This window comes from Thalassophryne amazonica, chromosome 4, assembly GCF_902500255.1.
Source record: "Thalassophryne amazonica chromosome 4, fThaAma1.1, whole genome shotgun sequence".
Lineage (NCBI taxonomy): Eukaryota > Metazoa > Chordata > Actinopteri > Batrachoidiformes > Batrachoididae > Thalassophryne > Thalassophryne amazonica.
In genome coordinates, this window is record NC_047106.1 from 63,428,736 (window position 1) to 63,449,047 (window position 20,312).

A 20,312-nucleotide genomic window follows, 5' to 3' on the forward strand; every position below is an offset into this window, starting at 1 on the left:
CCAAACATTTTCCACTATATCTAAAAGGCCCTTGCATCCAAACTCATAAAACTTGGCACATGGCTGATCCCCACAGATCCCCAAAGCAACACTAATCTGATTTGCATATTAATTAGGTCACAGGGTGAATGAGTTCAAAGTCATATGTTGGTTCATACAGACTAAATTACTTGAGTCAACGCCCTACTATTCGCTTCGAGACACCCCCTATATACCTCTCTGCTTTGGCTTTTGACCTCTGAGGTAGGGGGCTGACTTTAACATTCTACCTGTAGATGCCAAAACATTTTTTGGACCAGATCAACAGTGCATTATTTTACCAATTTAGATACTGTATTCATCATTAGGTTATCCAGTGCAGAATTTCACCCAGAACTGATTGTGGGAGTTGCCAGTTCATGGCTTCTTGTCATTAATTAATCTTTTAATGTCATGGCATCACCTGGACCTGAACCTGCCCACCTCAACCACTATTGTAAAAAAATAGAGAAAAAAGTATTTTCCATAGTCTGGGGGTCATTTTTTGGTACATGATGCAGACAGCTACATCCATACAAGTCACACAAAGAGCATGATTTGTTTTAAAACACAGTGAAATGACGAGTTTGAAGATGGGCTGTTTGCAGTCCCTGTTTCTACAGCACTACCATAAATCATCCATGTGGCTCCTTCCATGTCTGCCTCACTGATAGGAAATAGCAGTTTCCCACACTTCCTAAAGAGCCTCATGGCCTCCCTGAGTTATTGGTCATATAAACCAATCATATACTGACTGGCAGCTGTTATGCACTGGACACTAATTGACTTGTCTTCTGTCTAATGTACTTGTAACCTTGGGTCTATCTTTGTGTGTATGTTACTGCTATTGCAAACTATCCTTACATGTTAATTGGGCAAAAATGTCCAAGGCAAAGACCAAAAATATATATATTTTAATTTCACTATGCACTGAAGTGCATTATGTCTATCACTGGCAACATTTTTTAAACAAAGGCACATGCAAAAGTTTAGAAAATACTAGGATTTTAAACATTGAAATTATTGTGTTGCAACAATTTTAAAAAGTATTTTCCCATATATATTATGTTAAAATGTGTAAGAAAAATTAAGAATATCATTCAATTTATATTCCATGGCTTTGGTTTACTACTTCTGACTATATTTGAAAAATTATGACTATTGTTAGGTAAATTTAAACATTAAAATCAAAGACTTTATTTACTTATTTTGAATGACCTCTCATGGCACACATGCAGTACCTTCACAGTCCAGTTAGTGAGCCACAGCATACACTTTCGGGAGGCACTGCTCTATTGAATGAGATAAATTAAATTAAAATATCACAGCCAGACTAATGGGCAAATCAACTGGAATTTTTTTAATCATTTCCCTGAGGAACATTTTTCTGTTCAAAGCTTGCTATTTGACAACTGAAGACACAAAAGTCTCACTTCAGCTTTGTTTATATACAGTGGGGAAAATAAGTATTTGACCGCCTGTCAGTTTTGCAGGTTTTCCCACCTACAACGAATAGAGAGGTCTATAATTTTTAGTGTAGGTACACTTCAACTGTGAGAGACTGAATCTAAAAAAAAACTAGAATATCGCATTGTATGATTTTTAAATCATTAATTTGCTTTTTATTGCATAAAATAAGTATTTGACTCCCTAGAAAAACAGAGCTTAACAATTGATACAGAAGCATTTGTCTGCCATTACAGAGGTCAGACATTTCCTGTAGTTCTTGACCAAGTTTTCACACACTGCAGCAGGGATTTTGGTCCACTCCTCCATACAGATCTTCTCCAAATCTTTCAGGTTTGGAGTTTCAGCTCCCCCCAAAGATTTTCTATTGAGTTCAGGTCTGGAGACTTGCCAAGCCACTCCAGGACCTTGAAATGGTTCTTACGGAGCCTCTCCTTAGTCGCCCTGGCTGTGTGTTTGGGGTCACTGTCATGCTGGAAGACCCAGCAATGATCCATCATCAATGCTCTTACTGAGGGAAGGAGGTTGTTTGCCAAAATCTCGCAATACATGACCCCATCCATCCTCCCTTCAATACGGTGCAGTCGTCCTGTCCCCTTTGCAGAAGAGCACCCCCAGAGTATGATGTTTCCACCCCCATGCTTCACGGTTGGGATGGTTTTCTTTGGTAAGTGGAGTTGATTCCAAAAAGCTCTATTTTGGTCTCATCTGACCACATGACCTTCTCCCATGCCTCCTCTGGATCATCCAGATGGTCACTGGTGAACTTCAAATGGGCCTCGACATGTGCTGGCTTGAGCAGGGGGACCTTGCTGCCCTGCAGGATTTTAAACCATGACAGCATCATGTGTTACTAATGTAATCTTTGTGACTGTGGTCCCAGCTCTCTTCAGGTCATTGACCAGTTCCTCCTGTGTAGTTCTGAGCTTTCTCAGAATCATCCTTATTCCACAAAGTGAGATCTTGCATGGAATCCCAGACCGAGGGAGACTGACAGTCATCTTGTGTTTCTTCCACTTTCTAAAAAATAATCATAACAGTTCTTGTCTTCTACCAACCTGCTTGCCTGTTGTCCTGTAGTCCATCCCAGCCTTGTGCAGGTCTACAGTTTTGTCCCTGGTGTCCTTAGACAGCTCTTTGGTCTTGGCTGTGGTGGACAGGTTGGAGTGTGATTGATTGAGTGTATGGACAGGTGTTTTTTATACAGGTAACAAGTTCAAACAGGTGCAATTAATACACGTAAAGAGTGCAGAATAAGAGGGCTTCTTAAAGAAAAATTAACAGGTCTGTGAGAGCCAGAATTCGTGCTGGTTGGTAGGTGTTCAAATACTTATTTTATGCAATAAAATGCAAATTAATTATTTAAAAATCATACAATGTGATTTTCTGGAGTTTTTTTAGATTCTGTCTCTCACAGTTGAAATGTACCTACGATAAAAATTACAGACCTCTCCATTCTTTGTTGGTGGGAAAACCTGCAAAACTGACAGGGGGTCAAATACTTATTTTCCCCACTGTTTATATATATATATATATATATATATATATATATATTGCCTCTGAGAATTATTTTGGACATCTTTTTTAAAACCCAAAAGGGGGGTAAGTTTGTCATTTGGTTTGACACAGACCACATAGTTGTCTAGGAGAAATAAATAGAACATTTTTGAGATCTAGTTTCAAATGTTTTCTTCCTCTGGGTTGTTGACATATTGAGGCCCCATTTAGCATAGTTCATCATCCTTTTGATATAGACTCTAGAACAAGGTTCAAATAAACTTTCAAAATATTTTAGCTTACAATCACTAATTTGCACTGCTGATGAAAAATCTATTCTATCTATTTATTAATTCTGGTTTTATGTCCCTATTGTGTTGTATATGTGGACATTTTGTTTATCGGAACAGCTGCTGTCTGATTGCAGAACAACAAATGTTCAGGAGAAAAACTATATGTGAGGTTCAACCACAGCTGCTTGGAAATTTTGCCCAAAATTTTCTCTTTGTAGTACCTCTCAAGCTCCATCAGGTTGGATGGGGAGCGTCGGTCCACAGGCATTTTCATCTCTCTTCAGAGATGTTCAGTCGCACTCAGGTCTGGGCTCTGGCTGGACCACTCAAGGACATTCACAAGAGTTGTCCTGAAGCCACTCCTTTGATATTTTGGCTGTGTGTGGTGTATAACTTACTGTATATTATTTATTCAGAAAATTAGCAGCAAATACCTCAAAGAGGTACCACAAGATCTAAAGCACTTACCAGCAGAAAGAACCAAAAAGCCAGATTGGTATCTGCAAAAAAGTACAGAAATGTCACAGCCGTTCTAGACAGGTTTTATAGACTGCTGAAACCAGGATTAGTAAAGCTCTAGTAAAGTGACAAAAAGCTAAAGTATGAAGGAAGAAAGGACCTACTTTGACCTTGCTATTCCAGGAATTTCAGTGTGTCTCTAGCAGAGGTTGGACGAAGTCACTATCAAGTCACTCTGAAGTCATGAATCAGCAAGTCCTAAGTCAAGTCTCAAGTCATAATGACCACCAGTTTGCAAGCTGACTTGAGACTTGACTTGGGACTTGCAGATTGATGACTTGAGAATGACTTGACAGTGACTTTGACCCACCTCTGGTTTCCAGGTACCTAATCCATATATCTCAGCTGATTTTTGTTTCACTGTATTTTTTTGTTTTGTTTTGTTTTTTTGTTTTTTTTGTCTTCAGAGGCAAAGTGGAGGTTTGGTAATGGGCCAAGAGATCCAGCTCTCAGGTGTGGTTCACCCTCAGCAGCAGTACTACCCATCACAGCCACTGTACCCCCAAGATATACCCCTGCAGGAGGTACCCAACGGGCACGATCTGTGTCCTACAGGTGAGAACTGGACACAAGAAAGCCAATTTCAAGTGTGGCTTTAGATACCATACCATACCAACTTTGTTTATAAAACACCTTAAACAGTCAGCACTGCCACAAGGTGCTATACACTGACAGACAGACAGACAGACAAATACTTTATTAATCCCAAGGGAAATTGTGCATTATCTGTGCTCCAAGGATAAATAGAATTAAAAGATACAATAAAATGGAAGGAACAAAGCCCACCACAGAAATAAATAAATAATAACTAAAAACTAGCTGCTAAAACACATTCTCCCTCCTGCCCCTCCTAGCAGAGGCCTCATTAAGCAGCCTAATGGCACGCGGAACAAATGAGTTCCTCAGTCTCTCTGTAGAACATCTCAATGACCGAAATCTTGAGCTTACTGAACTTCTCTGGATGGAGAAGACAGAGTTCAGCAGGTGACTCTCATTAGACAGGATGGCATGGGTCTTTGTGAGTGTTCTCTGCTCCACCACTGTCTCCACAGAGTCCAAGCCCAGACCCACTACAGAACCGGCCCTCTTAATGAGCCGGTTCAGTCGATGAATGTCCTTCTTAAAAGCACTGCCCCCCCAACACACCGCGGCATAAAAAAGAACACTGGACACAATAGCCAGATAAAACAGGTGCACTAACTTAGGGCAGACTCTGAATGAGGCCAGCCTTCTGAGAAAATACATTCTGCTATGGCCCTTCTTATAAACAGCGTCCATGTTGGCTGCCCAGTTCAGCTTATTGTCCAGATGTAGTCCCAGGTACTTATACGTGGAGACCACCTCCACCTCCACTCCACCTATGTTAATGGGCTGCAGAGAGGGTGGCGCCCGGTGAAAGTCCAACACTATCTCCTTTGTTTTAGTGGTGTTCAGCTGGAGCTTATTCAGCCGGCACCATTGCACAAAGTCCTTCACCAGGCCTCTGTACTCCCTCTCGTCCCCCTCCCGAATACATGCCACAATTGCAGTGTCATCTGAGAACTTCTGCATGTGACATGTATTGGAGTTGTAACGAAAGTCCATGGTGTAGAGGGTGAAGAGGAGAGGAGAGAGCACTGTGCCCTGAGGTGCTCCAGTGCTGCAAGTCAGAGTTGAAGACCTGCAGTCCCCCACCCCGACAAACTGCGGCCTATTGGTAAGATAGTCTGAGATCCAGCTCACTAAATGGGGCTCCACAGCCATGATGTTGAGTTTATCCTGGAGAAGGCTGGGGTAGATGGTATTAAAAGCACTGGAGAAATCAAAAAATAGCATTCTCACAGTGCATCCCCCCCATCCAGGTACTTAAGAACATGGTGTAGGAGATAGAGGACCGCATCCTCAACACCCACCCTCTCCCGGTAGGCAAACTGGAGAGGATCCCTCACTGCCTGCACCTGGGGCTGCATGAACTGCAGAACCAGTCGCTCCAATGTTTTCATCACGTGTGACGTGAGGGCGACTGGCCTGTAGTCATTGAGCTCACAAGGGCGACTGATCTTAGGAACTGGCACAATACAGGATCTTTTCCATAGTAAGGGAACCTTGCCCAGCCGCAGACTGAAGTTGAACCCCCGTTGCAGCGGTTCTCCCAGCTCCACAACACAGGCCTTCAAGAACCTTGGACAAACCGAGTCAGGTCCCGCAGCCTTCCTAGGGTGGAGACGTCGCAGTGCTGTAGTCACCTGGTTTGTGGTAATGGAGGGGTGAGTTGAGTTGGGTGAGTTGGGGACTAGTGAGGGAAAGAAAGAGGCACATAGGGGAGAGGCAGGACGTCTGGTGGTCTGGGGAGCTGACAATAGGCTGTGGGGGATTGGTCGGGGTGAGCTGAACCGATTAAAAAAGGTGTTCAGCTCCTCAGCTCTCTGAATGTCCATGCAACCCAGATTGCCCTTACTACCACAGCCAGTGATGGTTTTCATTCCTCTCCAGACCTCCCGCATGTTTTTATTAGACAGCGTCCTCTCCAGCTTTTTACTAACATACACTACAAACATAATTCAAATTAAAACACAATATCATAAAAAGAACCACAAAATAAAACTAAAATGCAATTAAAAAATTATCAAACTAAGCCTCGTTGGTGTCAAAAGCCAAGATAATAATAATAATAATCTTGCATACATACATACATACATATATAACAACATAATAACAGAGTAACAGTTCATGTAATCAGAATCTACACACTTCAGAACCTAAAAAATGTTTATATAAATGAAATTAAACCATACATTAATTAGAAATAATAGAAAAGAGGTACATATGTTTAAAATTTGATTTAAAAGATTCAACAGAACTTGAATTTCTGACATCCATTCCACAGTGTCAGTGCATGGTAAGGAAATCCTGCCTCCTGATGTCTTTTTAACTTCAGTGAGCCTGTACTGTGAGGCTGTGGGTACATATGCCTAGATACATTCCATAAGAGAGTGCACCGCCATAGGTCAACAATACAACCTAAAAATCTGTTCTCACACTCAAAGGAACCCAGTGAAAGTACACTAACATAGGCATGATCTTATCACATCTCCTAGTTGCAGTCAAAATGCCAGCAGTCCTGTTTTGAATCATCTGATAATATCTTATCCTCTGACGTGGTAAGCCAGAAAGTAAAAGATTACAGTAGTCAGTTCTACAGGGCACAAAACATGAATTTGTGTCACAGCAACTGGCGTAGACAGGTTAGGTCAGGTCAGGACCATTCGCTAGTGCCGTGCTTTACCACAATCATCACATTACAGATGCAGACTGGGTGTGCAGATGGCAAGAACTGGTCCATCCTCTGAAAGTACCCTATCGACCATAGCCAGGTGACAGCTGGGCAACCCCTATCCATAGACAGGTTATGTTGAATCATTGTGTTGCTATGTAAATAAAACGGGTCGTCTTAACCACCTCTCTAACAGGCTGGTCAAAATACAGCATTTCCTCTAAAATGAGACCATGAATTTTTCCTTCTAATCAAATCAAATCAGTTTTATTTATATAGCGCCAAATCACAACAACAGTTGCCCCAAGGCGCTTTATATTTTAAGGCAAAAGCCATACGATAATTACAGAAAAACCCCAACGGTCAAAACGACCCCCTATGAACAAGCACTTGGCGACAGTGGGAAGGAAAAACTCCCTTTTAACAGGAAGAAACCTCCAGCAGAACCAGGCTCAGGGAGGGGCAGTCTTCTGCTGGGACTGGTTGGGGCTGAGGGGAGAGAATCAGGAAAAAGACATGCTGTGGAGGGGAGCAGAGATCAATCACTAATGATTAAATGCAGAGTGGTGCATACAGAGCAAAAAGAGAAAGAAACACTCAGTGCATCATGGGAACCCCCCAGCAGTCTAAGTCTATAGCAGCATAACTAAGGGATGGTTCAGGGTCACCTGATCCAGCCCTAACTATAAGCTTTAGCAAAAAGGAAAGTTTTAAGCCTAACCTTAAAAGTAGAGAGGGTGTCTTTCTCCCTGATCCGAATTGGGAGCTGGTTCCACAGGAGAGGAGCCTGAAAGCTGAAGGCTCTGCCTCCCATTCTACTCTTAAAAACCCTAGGAACTACAAGTAAGCCTGCAGTCTGAGAGCGAAGCACTCTATTGGGGTGATATGGTACTAAGAGGTCCCTAAGATAAGATGGGACCTGATTATTCAAAACCTTATAAGTAAGAAGAAGAATTTTAAATCCTATTCTAGAATTAACAGGAAGCCAATGAAGAGAGGCCAATATGGGTGAAATATGCTCTCTCCTTCTAGTCCCCGTCAGTACTCTAGCTGCAGCATTTTGAATTAACTGAAGGCTTTTCAGGGAACTTTTAGGACAACCTGATAATAATGAATTACAATAGTCCAGCCTAGAGGAAATAAATGCATGAATTAGTTTTTCAGCATCCCTCTGAGACAAGACCTTTCTAATTTTAGAGATATTGCGCAAATGTAAAAAAGCAGTCCTACATATTTGCTTAATATGCGCATTGAAGGACATATCCTGATCAAAAATGACTCCAAGATTTCTCACAGTATTACTAGAGGTCAGGGTAATGCCATCCAGAGTAAGGATCTGGTTAGACACCATGTTTCTAAGATTTGTGGGGCCAAGTACAATAACTTCAGTTTTATCTGAATTTAAAAGCAGGAAATTAGAGGTCATCCATGTCTTTATGTCTGTAAGACATTCCTGCAGTTTAACTAATTGGTGTGTGTCCTCTGGCTTCATGGATAGATAAAGCTGCGTATCATCTGCGTAACAATGAAAATTTAAGCAATACCGTCTAATAATACTGCCTAAGGGAAGCATGTATAAAGTGAATAAAATTGGTCCTAGCACAGAACCTTGTGGAACTCCATAATTAGTCTGTGAAGAAGACTCCCCATTTACATGAACAAATTGTAATCTATTAGATAAATATGATTCAAACCACCACAGCGCAGTGCCTTTAATACCTATGGCATGCTCTAATCTCTGTAATAAAATTTTATGGTCAACAGTATCAAAAGCAGCACTGAGGTCTAACAGGACAAGCACAGAGATGAGTCCACTGTCTGAGGCCATAAGAGGATCATTTGTAACCTTCACTAATGCTGTTTCTGTACTATGATGAATTCTAAACCCTGACTGAAACTCTTCAAATAGACCATTCCTCTGCAGATGATCAGTTAGCTGTTTTACAACTACCCTTTCAAGAATTTTTGAGAGAAAAGGAAGGTTGGAGATTGGCCTATAATTAGCTAAGATAGCTGGGTCAAGTGATGGCTTTTTAAGTAATGGTTTAATTACTGCCAGCTTAAAAGCCTGTGGTACATAGCCAACTAACAAAGATAGATTGATCATATTTAAGATCGAAGCATTAATTAATGGTAGGGCTTCCTTGAGCAGCCTGGTAGGAATGGGGTCTAATAGACATGTTGATGGTTTGGAGGAAGTAACTAATGAAAATAACTCAGACAGAACAATTGGAGAGAAAGAGTCTAACCAAATACCAGCATTACTGAAAGCAGCCAAAGATAACGATACGTCTTTGGGATGGTTATGAGTAATTTTTCTCTAATAGTTAAAATTTTATTAGCAAAGAAAGTCATGAAGTCATTACTGGTTAAAGTTAAAGGAATACTCGGCTCAGTAGAGCTCTGACTCTTTGTCAGCCTGGCTACAGTGCTGAAAAGAAACCTTCTAAGTATGATGAATCACACAACAACCATTTTAATTGATGATGGAGATATTTCTGTCTCGTGGAGCCAACAAACTAACTAAAACTCACACACACACACACATATACATAAACAGAGAGAGTGAGAGCAAATGGTAAATGGACTGCATTTATATAGCGCTTTCCATCTGCATCAGATGCTCAAAGCGCTTTACAGTAATGCCTCACATTCACCCCGCCATACAAGGCGCTCGCCACACACAGGATTAAGGACCTTGCCCAAGGGCCCTTAGTGATTTTCCGGTCAGGTTGGGATTTCAACCAAGGATCCTCTGGTCTCAAGGCCAATGCTTAACCACTAGACCATCACTTCCTCTAAGCGAGCAACACTCTTGCCCTCATGTTATGCCTCTGCTGCTCAAGGGATGCTGATGCTGACCCAGGGGTAGGTACTTTTAGCAGTTATACCCCCTCCCCTTTGCATTCTCACATTCTCAGTCACTTTCCTACTCAGAATTTTTCTGTTTCAAATCTGACGCATCACCACCCCCCACCCCACCCCTTCTTTATTTTCAAATCAGTTCTCTTTAAAGTGGAACATTCCTTCCAGGGCATTTGCCTGTGCTAGACTCAGGCCTTTTCTCATCCTCAAACGTGATTTATGCAAGTGGACTGGGACTCAGGCCACAGGAGTAGAGTAGGGGTGCTGGGAGGCACAAGCTTTCTTCCGTCACCTCCCTGAGCTGGATGCAGGGGGCAAGGCATGGGGCCAGAAGGCGGCCATCTTTTTCCCAAGCCTCTCATTTGGTCCCTAGAGAGGTGGAGGGGGTCAGAATGTGCATGTGTGTTTATGTGTATGCGTATGTGGGATTTGATGGGATTTGCTGATGTTTGTTGCCAGAGACACACTCCTTTGGAGCCTTCACTTCATTGCTCCCAGCACTGGACCATTGACATAAACATTGCTGAGTGGAAAAAAATGACCGAGAATTGACCTTTATTTTTTTCTTTTGTCATTCGCCTTCTAAACCGTGCACTGTGCAGAGCACAGGTTTAAGAGTCATAGATGTTCGAGTTATTTGGCTCGTGTATATGTTGTGTGGCTCAGACTGGTGAGGTTCCTGGGCTCGTTTACCCAGTTATGAGTCTGCAGTAACCTCAAATGCAGTTAAATAAGTATTGATACATTCTCCACACCCTGAAGCCGTTGCATTGACTCATTTCTGTTCAACAGAAAATGAGGCCACTCTTGAACTGCTGTTTCAGTTTCAAATCAGTCCTTTTGTGCTTATATGTCTTATAGTCTGTATATAAAAATTAAATGATGAACTGTTCAGCCTGACAGCTAAAGGTGTTTCAACAGTTTAGGAAACTTTATTTGAACATTTGTATACCTACTTATTTTTAAAGCACATGGTCATGCTTAATTACCCCTGCCAAGGAGTTTAAAAGGGTTTTCACAATCAAAATGCAAACTGAGACCACCTCTTTTGATTTGACCAAATTTTGTTTCTTTGGTCCAGTCACTGGTACAAGGAAGCATTCACACCTGCTATTTTGCTTCAGACCAAACTGGAAAGTCAATGTATATGTGAAAACAAATCAAATCAAATCAGTTTTATTTATATAGCGCCAAATCACAACAAACAGTTGCCCCAAGGCGCTTTATATTGTAAGGCAAGGCCATACAATAATTACAGAAAAACCCCAACGGTCAAAACGACCCCCTGTGAGCAAGCACTTGGCGACAGTGGGAAGGAAAAACTCCCTTTTAACAGGAAGAAACCTCCAGCAGAACCAGGCTCAGGGAGGGGCAGTCTTCTGCTGGGACTGGTTGGGGCTGAGGGAGAGAACCAGGAAAAAAGACATGCTGTGGAGGGGAGCAGAGATGCACCCTAGGCTTACAATAGGAATTTTCAATTTCAATTTGTAGAGCACCAACTCACAACAGTGGCACGCCAAGGCGCTTCACACAAACGCAAAAACAAATTAAAATAAATTAAAAGATATTAAAAGCACAATAAAAAGACACAATTAAAAGAGTAAAAGAAATATAAATATTAACAGAAATAAAACCATAATAACAACAATAAAAAGCATAGTAACAATTATGCTAATTAAATAGGAATGTCGGAATTCTGATCATAGTACATTGTATTAAGTGGGACATCCCAGTTGAGATCAGTCTGATGGAATTCAGTCTGCATTACATCTCATTCTGGTTCATAATCTCTGAACCACTGGAATTGGAGCCACTGCTCCATCAATGCTTCCTGCTAGTTCATCAGCAGTGTGCAGTACACATTTTAAAACATATTTATGCTCTGTTTTGCTTGAAATATGCACCAAGTCTCTTTCTGATGGCTGGCACATGTGACACTTCTTACTGGCCAATCAAGCAGGCAGTGTTTTTCTCATGAATGCATAAGTTTTTTGCATTAAGGTATTTGTGTTTTCGAAATAATAATCCATCCATTTTCTAATATACAAATAATGAATGTTCATAAATGCAATGGTAAGAACATTTGCATGAGTTGAAAGATGGGATGTTCTATTCATCTCAGCTTTACCTCATTAAAAGAAACATTCCATCTATTTCATTCATTCATTCATCATCTACCGCTTAGTCCAATTAAGGGTCGTGGGGGGCTGGAGCCTATCCCAGCAGTCATAGAGAGTGAGGCGGGGTACACTCAGGACAGGATGCTAGTCTGTCGCAGGGCCAAAAATAGACAAACAAACACAGACACACCCACACACACCTAAGGACAATTTTAAAGAGTCCAATCCACCTAACCTGCATGTCTTTGGATGTGGGAGGAAACCGGAGCACCCGGAAGAAACCCACGCAAACACGGGGAGAACATGCAAACTCCACACAAAAAGGCCACGGGAATTGAACCCACGACCTTCTTGCTGTGAGGCAACAGTGCTAACCACTAAGCCACCATGCTGCCCCATCTATTTCAATGAATGAAAATATTATTTGCATTGTATGAATGGAAAACATTCATTATTTGTTTTATATGACACTTAAATAGATGTGCATTATTTAAAATTGTACTTAAAATTAGAAAGAATGCACAGTAAATAGAACCAAAATGCATGGAACACAATGTCTCTCATAGAGTGGGACAAATAACGAATGTCACATGGCATATAATCCACCAATTACATTACAAAGACCTATTTCAACATCATATAAACCTGCTTATGCCAACTGAGGTTCACTGGAAAGAGGCAAGGTGGCGAGGTGGCTGGAGCCTATCCCAACAGCCATTGGGTGAGAGGCAGGATACACCTTGGACAGGCCAGCAGATACAGACACACACATTCACACCTAAAGTCAATTTAGAATCACAAGTTCACCAAACTGCAAGTCTTTAGAGGTGCAGATGTCACATGGAAAGGACCAAATTGGAGGCAAACCTAGGACCTCCTCTCTGTGAGGCAACAATACTAACCACCATGCTGCCAATGATTTTGTAAAAATAAGTAAGTAAATAAATAATCATTAAGGATCATAGATTGAATCTAGTTCTTCATAATACTTTTCTGCAACTATTCATTTGTTAAACACTGGATTGGAATAACTTTAATGTTCTTGCAGTGTTACTCTGTGCAAGTGTAATATCTAGGAAAATACCTGAAAAGTATCTGATTGGAACTCAATTTCAGCAGGTCAATATTGAATAACTTGGATTGAGAGCAAAAAAAAAAGAGAGAGAGAGAGAGAGAGAGAGAGAGAGAGAGAGAGAGAGAGAGAGAGAGAGAGAGAGAGAGAGAGAGAGAGATCAGTTTTATGCATTTGTTTGATTTTCTTTCTGTCACCAGACCAAAGCAGGTCGCACACCTAGCTGAGTTCTGCATCAGGTTTTCCAAAGCAGGTTCTCAGCATGACTAGTGCGTATGTGTCAGGGGAAGGGTGGCATGCTGCTCTGCTCAGATCAGGACAAATCAGTAATGCTCATTTAAACTTGTTACAGTTTTGAACGTGTTCAACATTTTTGTGGAGCTTGGTCATACTCCCAGCCCCCTCACATTTGGCAAGGTGCAGGCTCACCACACATTCGCTTCCAATTTTTGCACCCATAGGATGTTGAAGCTGCTGTGTTATTTGTAAAAGATGGAACACTACCCAATACATTTCATAAAGCTCAAAAGGCATTTTCTCAGTGAATTTCAAAACCTTATTTCAAGAAATCTTAAAAAGGGGGTTTTCACTTGTTTCATAGGCAGATTGTCTTTTCTTTTTACAAGTTAAAAGCACTTTGTTTTCGGGTTTAAAAATTCCAAATCTTGTTAAACACTATCCTTCGAAGACTCTTTAACTTGACACAATGTTTAAGTTGTATTTTTTTAAAAAGAAGTCCTTGTATTTTACTGAAATTTTACAGGTTAAATACAGTGAGGAAAATAAACATTTGAACACCCTGTGATTTTGCAAGTTCTCCCACTTAGAAATCATGGAGGGGTCTGAAATTTTCATCTTAGGTGCATGTCCACTGTGAGAGATAATCTAAAAAAAAAAAAAAAAAAAAATCCGGAAATCACGTACTAATTTATTTGTATGTTACTGCTGGAAGTAAGTATTTGAACACCTGTGAAAATCAGTGTTAATATTTGGTACAGTAGCCTTTGTTTGCACTTACAGAGGTCAAACATTTCCTGTAGATCTTGACCAAGTTTTCACACACTGCAGCAGGGATTTTGGTCCACTCCTCCATAGAGATCTTCTCTAGATCTTTCAGGTTTGGAGTTTCAGCTCCCTCCAAAGATTTTCTATTGAGTTCAGGTCTGGAGACTGGCCAGGCCACTCAAGGACCTTGAAATGCTTCTTACGGAGCCCCTCCTTAGTTGCCCTGGCTGTGTGTTTGGGGTCATTGTCATGCTGGAAGACCCAGCCATGATCCATCATCAATGCTCTTACTGAGGGAAGGAGGTTGTTTGCCATAATCTCGCAATACATAACCCCACCCATCCTCCCTTCAATACGGTGCAGTCGTCCTGTCTCCTTTGCAGAAGAGCACCCCCAGAGTATGATGTTTCCACCCCCATGCTTCACGGTTGGGATGGTTTTCTTGGGGTTGTTCTCATCCTCTAAACATGGTAAGTGGAGTTTATTCCAAAAGGCTCTATTCTGGTCTCATCTGACCACATGACCTTCTCACATGCCTCCTCTGGATCATCCAGATGGTCACTGGTGAACTTCAAACAGGCCTGGATATGTGCTGGCTTGATCAGGGGGACCTTGCTGCCCTGCATGATTTTAAACCATGACAGCATCATGTGTTACTAATGTAATCTTTGTGACTGTGGTCCCAGCTCTCTTCAGGTCATTGACCAGGTCCTCCTGTGTAGTTCTGAGCTTTCTCAGAATCATCCTTACCCCACAAAGTGAGATTTTGCATGGAATCCCAGACCGAGGGAGATTGACAGTCATCTTGTGTTTCTTCCACTTTCTAATAAATAATCATAACAGTTGTTGTCTTCTACCAAGCTGCTTGCCTGTTGTCCTGTAGTCCATCCCAGCCTTGTGCAGGTCTACAGTTTTGTCCCTGGTGTCCTTAGACAGCTCTTTGGTCTTGGCTATGGTGGACAGGTTGGAGTGTGATTGATTGAGTGTGTGAACAGGTGTCTTTTATACAGGTAACACGTTCAAACAGGTGCAATTAATACAGGTAAAGTGTGCAGAATAAGAGGGCTTCTTAAAGAAAAATTAACAGGTCTGTGTGAGTCAGAATTGTTGGTGGTTGGTAGTTGTTGAAATACTTATTTGCAGCAGTAACATACAAATAAAGTATTAAAAAAATCATACATTGTGATTTCCAGATTTTTTTTTTTTTTTTTTTTAGATTATGTCTCTCACAGTGGACATGCACCTAAGATGAAAATTTCAGAACCCTCCATGATTTCTAAGTGGGAGAACTTGCAAAATCGCAGGGTGTTCAAATACTTATTTTCCTCACTGTATCTTAAAAATGGACAGTTATTCTTGGTAGGATTTTGTGTTTTTTCTGTGTAATGTGACATTTCTGGATGATACCTGCATTGGAAAAAACTTTAAATAAAACCATCCACTTTTTGCATAAAACCATTTACTGTATTAGCAGAAGCTAAGTGAGCTTCATTGGATTTGTAGACTGATATGTATGTTTTATTTATCTTGTAACGTAGGTAAGCTACATAGTACATCACTGCTGGAGAGACTTTTTCCCTACAGAATGGATTGGGTGTTGCTGAAATGAAATGTGCTTGTGTGAGAACCAAAGAGTACAGAGCAGATGTGAGGTGGGGCAGCTGGATGCTTAAGGACCGTTGCATGTTTGGCCAAGAGCCCGATGTCACACACACGGCGCCTCTTGACAACGACCATGCTACGGTAGTGTTTACACTCTTCTCCACCATCCAGTGGTCAGGTCAGAGGTTTGGGCGGAAACCATCCCAGACTCCGTCCTCTAGCGAGCATCCTGCAGTGATGCAAGTTCTTACATTTTCATTCATTAAATTCACACCCTGCACTCTGGAGTGTATTGTATTACAGCATCCTCCCATTCAGCAAAGCAGGAGCACAGGCGCACACATTCACTCCCAGGCACCCGTGAGTTCACCGTACTCGTAAACATGCCCTCCCATTTAGAACATGCAGAAACAGCTGGGATCTGGCACTTGGGGACTGTTGGCCGGTGTTTTATTTGATGTGATTTGACAGCTGGACATTTGGAAGGGGAGGGGTGTAAAGGAAAGTAGAGTGGGCGGAATAGAGTTTGGAGAGAGAAGACAGATAAGGAGAGGGAGAAGTCACAGGACTGGGACTAGCTTTTGGAGGGAGGAGGAGGATCTCAGATGTGGAACCTTGGGGAGGCGGCAGGGGGTGGGGGGGCTTCTCCTCTGATGAGGGGCACGTCCTCACAGACGCAGGCCCATTTTTTATTTCTAAAAGTAAACAGGCAGGCTGCGGGGGTCTGGGGGGTTATGGGAAAGGAGGAAACAGTGATGCTAATCTGGCCTGCGCACACTTCCCCCACCAACAATAAAACAAAACAAGAGCGCAAATGCGGAAAAGTGACAGACAACTATGGAGGAATGAGCTACGCTGCTACCACAGTCCTGTCGATTCTGACACCACACAGCACTCCGAGGAAACAAGTGTTAGTCACTAAACAAAGGAAACAGGTTGTCTTTTACGCTCCACTTGTGGTCTTTAGATTTCCAAGCATTTCTACACATCGGTTATTTAACAGAGTTTGAAATGTGCACATCTTTTGTCATGAGGTTCATCTCAGAGAACTTAGATATTCCCATTTGTTTAGGGGAGGTGATGGTCTAGTAGTTTTAAAGCGTTGGGCTTGAGACCAGAGGATCCTGGGTTCAAATTGTAGCCTGACTGGAAAATCACTAAGGGCCTTTGGGCAAGGTCCTTAATCCCCTAGTTGTTCCTGGTGTGTAGTGGGCACCTTGCATGGCAGCAGCCTGACATCAGGGAGAATGTGAGGCATTGATGTGTAAAGCTTTTTGAGCTTCTGATGCAGATAGAAAAGCACTATATAAATGCAGTGCACCTACCATTTAAGGGAGTCATTTTGCCCAAAATCAGTTTTTGTCAACCTTTCTTGTATAGATTTAATGACAAACAGGTTGAAAATCCTCCAATTCCATGTGTGGGGTTGAAGAAATTTATCTGCCATCAGCCAAATTTTTTCCACATACAGTTCATTTCAGAATATCGGAGAATTTGATGCAGCATCAGTTCCAGGTATACCCCGCTCCTAAAGTACCCTGGCAGCCAGCGCACCGAACTTGCAGCTGTCGTACTCCTTAATGATGACACAGCATTTTAGTGTTTTAGCATTTTAGAGATTAACATAGAAATGGACAATGGCGATACAGTGCAGTGTTTACAGATACACATATAGAGAAATACACCTGAAGTTTCACAGAATTCCAAAGGATTTTATGAGGACAAAACAGTGGTTTAGAGCAATCAACAGGAGGGAGGCAAGTCACACGAAAACTTTGGAAACCAGCTGGTGACAAAGAGCACGTGTTTGTTGTGATCACTTCAACAAAGACGGGTTTCTGTGACAAATGTTACCCTTTCATATAATTAGTTTTGTTAGCAGTAAATAACGTGCACCATTCATTATCATGTTCACTTTCAGGATGCAGCTTTAGCCAAATATACATGCCAACCCCCCCAAAAAATTATATTATAATAGCCAAGTGGCCTCTGTGTGTGTACGTGCGAGCATGCGTGTGTATGGCTTTGATCATGCAGAAAACCGGGGAGAGCTCACTTTTGCCGCTTGGTGTACTTATGTATTTTGGGTCAAGGATGAATGCTGCGAAAATGAAAAGTTGATAGGGCAAGTGTTTTTGGAGAAATTTGCAATTTTAGCTCACCCATAAACAAGGGACGTTGTGCTGCAATGCACCATGGGAGTTCAGGATTTTGGGGCTTTAAATGTTGTTTTTGTGCTTCATGTTAGTTTAACAGTGTTGTTATTTATATTAATTCATTGTTTTTGTCGTTCAGTTGGTTTAGTTAAGTGCCATGTTGCTGTTACCATGAGTGAAAAATGTATTGCGTTTGAGGTCTTCCATCAAGGTCTCTGTTTCTGCCTGTCTAAAAATAGAAATGGTAAATGGACTACATTTATATAGCACTTTTCCATCTACATTAAAAGCTCAAAGCGCTTTACAATTATGCCTCACATTCACCCACACACAAACACACACTGATGCCAGGATGCTGCCATGCAAGGTGCTTACTACACACCAGGAGCAACTAGGGGATAAAGGACCTTGCTCAAGGGCCCTTAGTGAGTTTCCGGTCTGGTTGGTTTTGAACCGAAGATCCTCTGGTGTGAAGCCCAACGCTTAACCAAAAGACTATTGCCTCCCCAAATAGAAATAAAATATGAATAAACAGAATAGAAGCACCTGCTTGTGGCTGAATGCGGAAAAGACAAAAAGCTCTGCATGCACGCGTGCATGCATGAAACTGCGGATAGCTGACATTTGCGGTTTGGTATGCTTATGTATGCTTTGGTATGCTTATGATCAAAAGGGCATGTAAACCTTTGAGCACAGCTGTATATTAGCTAACAACAATGAACAATGGATGTTGCTAACTACATTCTAGACTCACACGCCATTCCAGCAGGGGGCCGCAAATCATCTTTACATTAAAAGCATGAGTGTGTGCTTTTATTTAGTAAGTTCAGTATATTCCTATATAAAGGGAAATCTTGATCCAGAATCCAGATCCGGATCACCTCCAAAATTTAGTGTAGTAGTATTCCATCCCCCAATATCTATCTGTGGTGCAAATTTGGTGAGAATCCGTGAAGTAGCTAGTTTTGATGTAATCCTTCAAAGCCTATATAAAGGGAAATCTTGATCTAGAATCTGGATCCGGATCCACATCACCTCAAAATTCAGTGGAGTCTTCTATGGCCTAATAGCTATCTGTGGTGAAAATTCCATCAAAATCTGTGCAGTAGTTTTTGGTCTCTACTTGCTAACAGTAACTACTGTTAGCAAGTGGACGTAATCTTGCTAACAGACAGACAGATAAATAAATAAATACTGATGTATTTTTTCTGTTGGGGTGCCCAAATGTATGCACCTGCCTAATTTTGTTTAAAGAATTATTGCATGCTTTCTGTAAATCCTATAAATTTCATTTCACTTCTCAAATATCACTTTGTCTGCTATATGATATATTTAACTGAAATTGCTGATCCAAACAACCAATGATTTATAAAGGAAAATCATGGAAATTATCAGGGGTGCCCAAACCTTTACATACAACTGTATATAATTTTTCTTCACTGTTGGGATGAATAAAGCTGGTCTCATTGTCATATGTCTGGGCTCTTGCTTGCCTCTACTGGTGGTTGGCTCTCACTGTGGTATTGTATCACTTCCTGTTCCGGAGCACAGCAGTGTTTTTCTGTATCTGTTAGCTGTTTAATCTGCGCAGTTAGATTGATCTAGTTACCTAGATAACGATTTGTTTCACAGTGTTATCTTCACGTGCCTTAACTAAAGCACTCCCTCTGCTGAATCACCTCTAAATTATTTACACGTTATTCACTTTGCGGGTTTTTAGGAATCCGCTTGCTTAGCGCAGCTACTAGCTCTTAGCCGGTTTAGCATGGCGGCTTCTCCTGTCTCTCCCGCACTTTTCTGCTCTGGGTGTGAAATGTTTAGTTATTCCTCGGCCTCCTTTAGTAGTAATGGTACTTGTAATAAGTGTAGCTTATTCGTAGCTTTGGAGGCCAGGCTGGGCGAATTGGAGACTCGGCTCCGCACTGTGGAAAATTCTACAGCTAGCCAGGCCCCTGTAGTCGGTGCGGACCAAGGTAGCTTAGCCGCCGTAAGTCCCCTCCGGCAGATCCCGAGCAGCCGGGAAAGCAGGCCGACTGGGTGACTGTGAGGAGGAAGCGCAGCCCTAAACAGAAGCCCCATGTACACCGCCAACCCGTTAATATTTCTAACCGTTTTTCCCCACTCGGCGACACACCCGCCGAGGAACAAACTCTGGTTATTGGCGACTCTGTTTTGAGAAATGTGAAGTTAGCGACACCAGCAACCATAGTCAATTGTCTTCCGGGGGCCAGAGCAGGCGACATTGAAGGAAATTTGAAACTGCTGGCTAAGGCTAAGCGTAAATTTGGTAAGATTGTAATTCACGTCGGCAGTAATGACACCCGGTTATGCCAATCGGAGGTCACTAAAATTAACATTGAATCGGTGTGTAACTTTGCAAAAACAATGTCGGACTCTGTAGTTTTCTCTGGGCCCCTCCCCAATCGGACCGGGAGTGACATGTTT

General features: G+C 41.8%; 1 protein-coding gene across 1 annotated transcript in view; it reads left to right on the forward strand.

Moving 5' to 3' along the window:
- Positions 1-20,312, forward strand: part of ets1 (v-ets avian erythroblastosis virus E26 oncogene homolog 1) — a 118,122-nt gene that overhangs the window by 12,188 nt on the left and 85,622 nt on the right. The window contains exon 3 of the mRNA XM_034168008.1: positions 4,202-4,349. Within this exon, the coding sequence (XP_034023899.1) occupies positions 4,202-4,349 (148 nt within the window). The remainder of the gene's footprint in view (positions 1-4,201; positions 4,350-20,312) is intronic.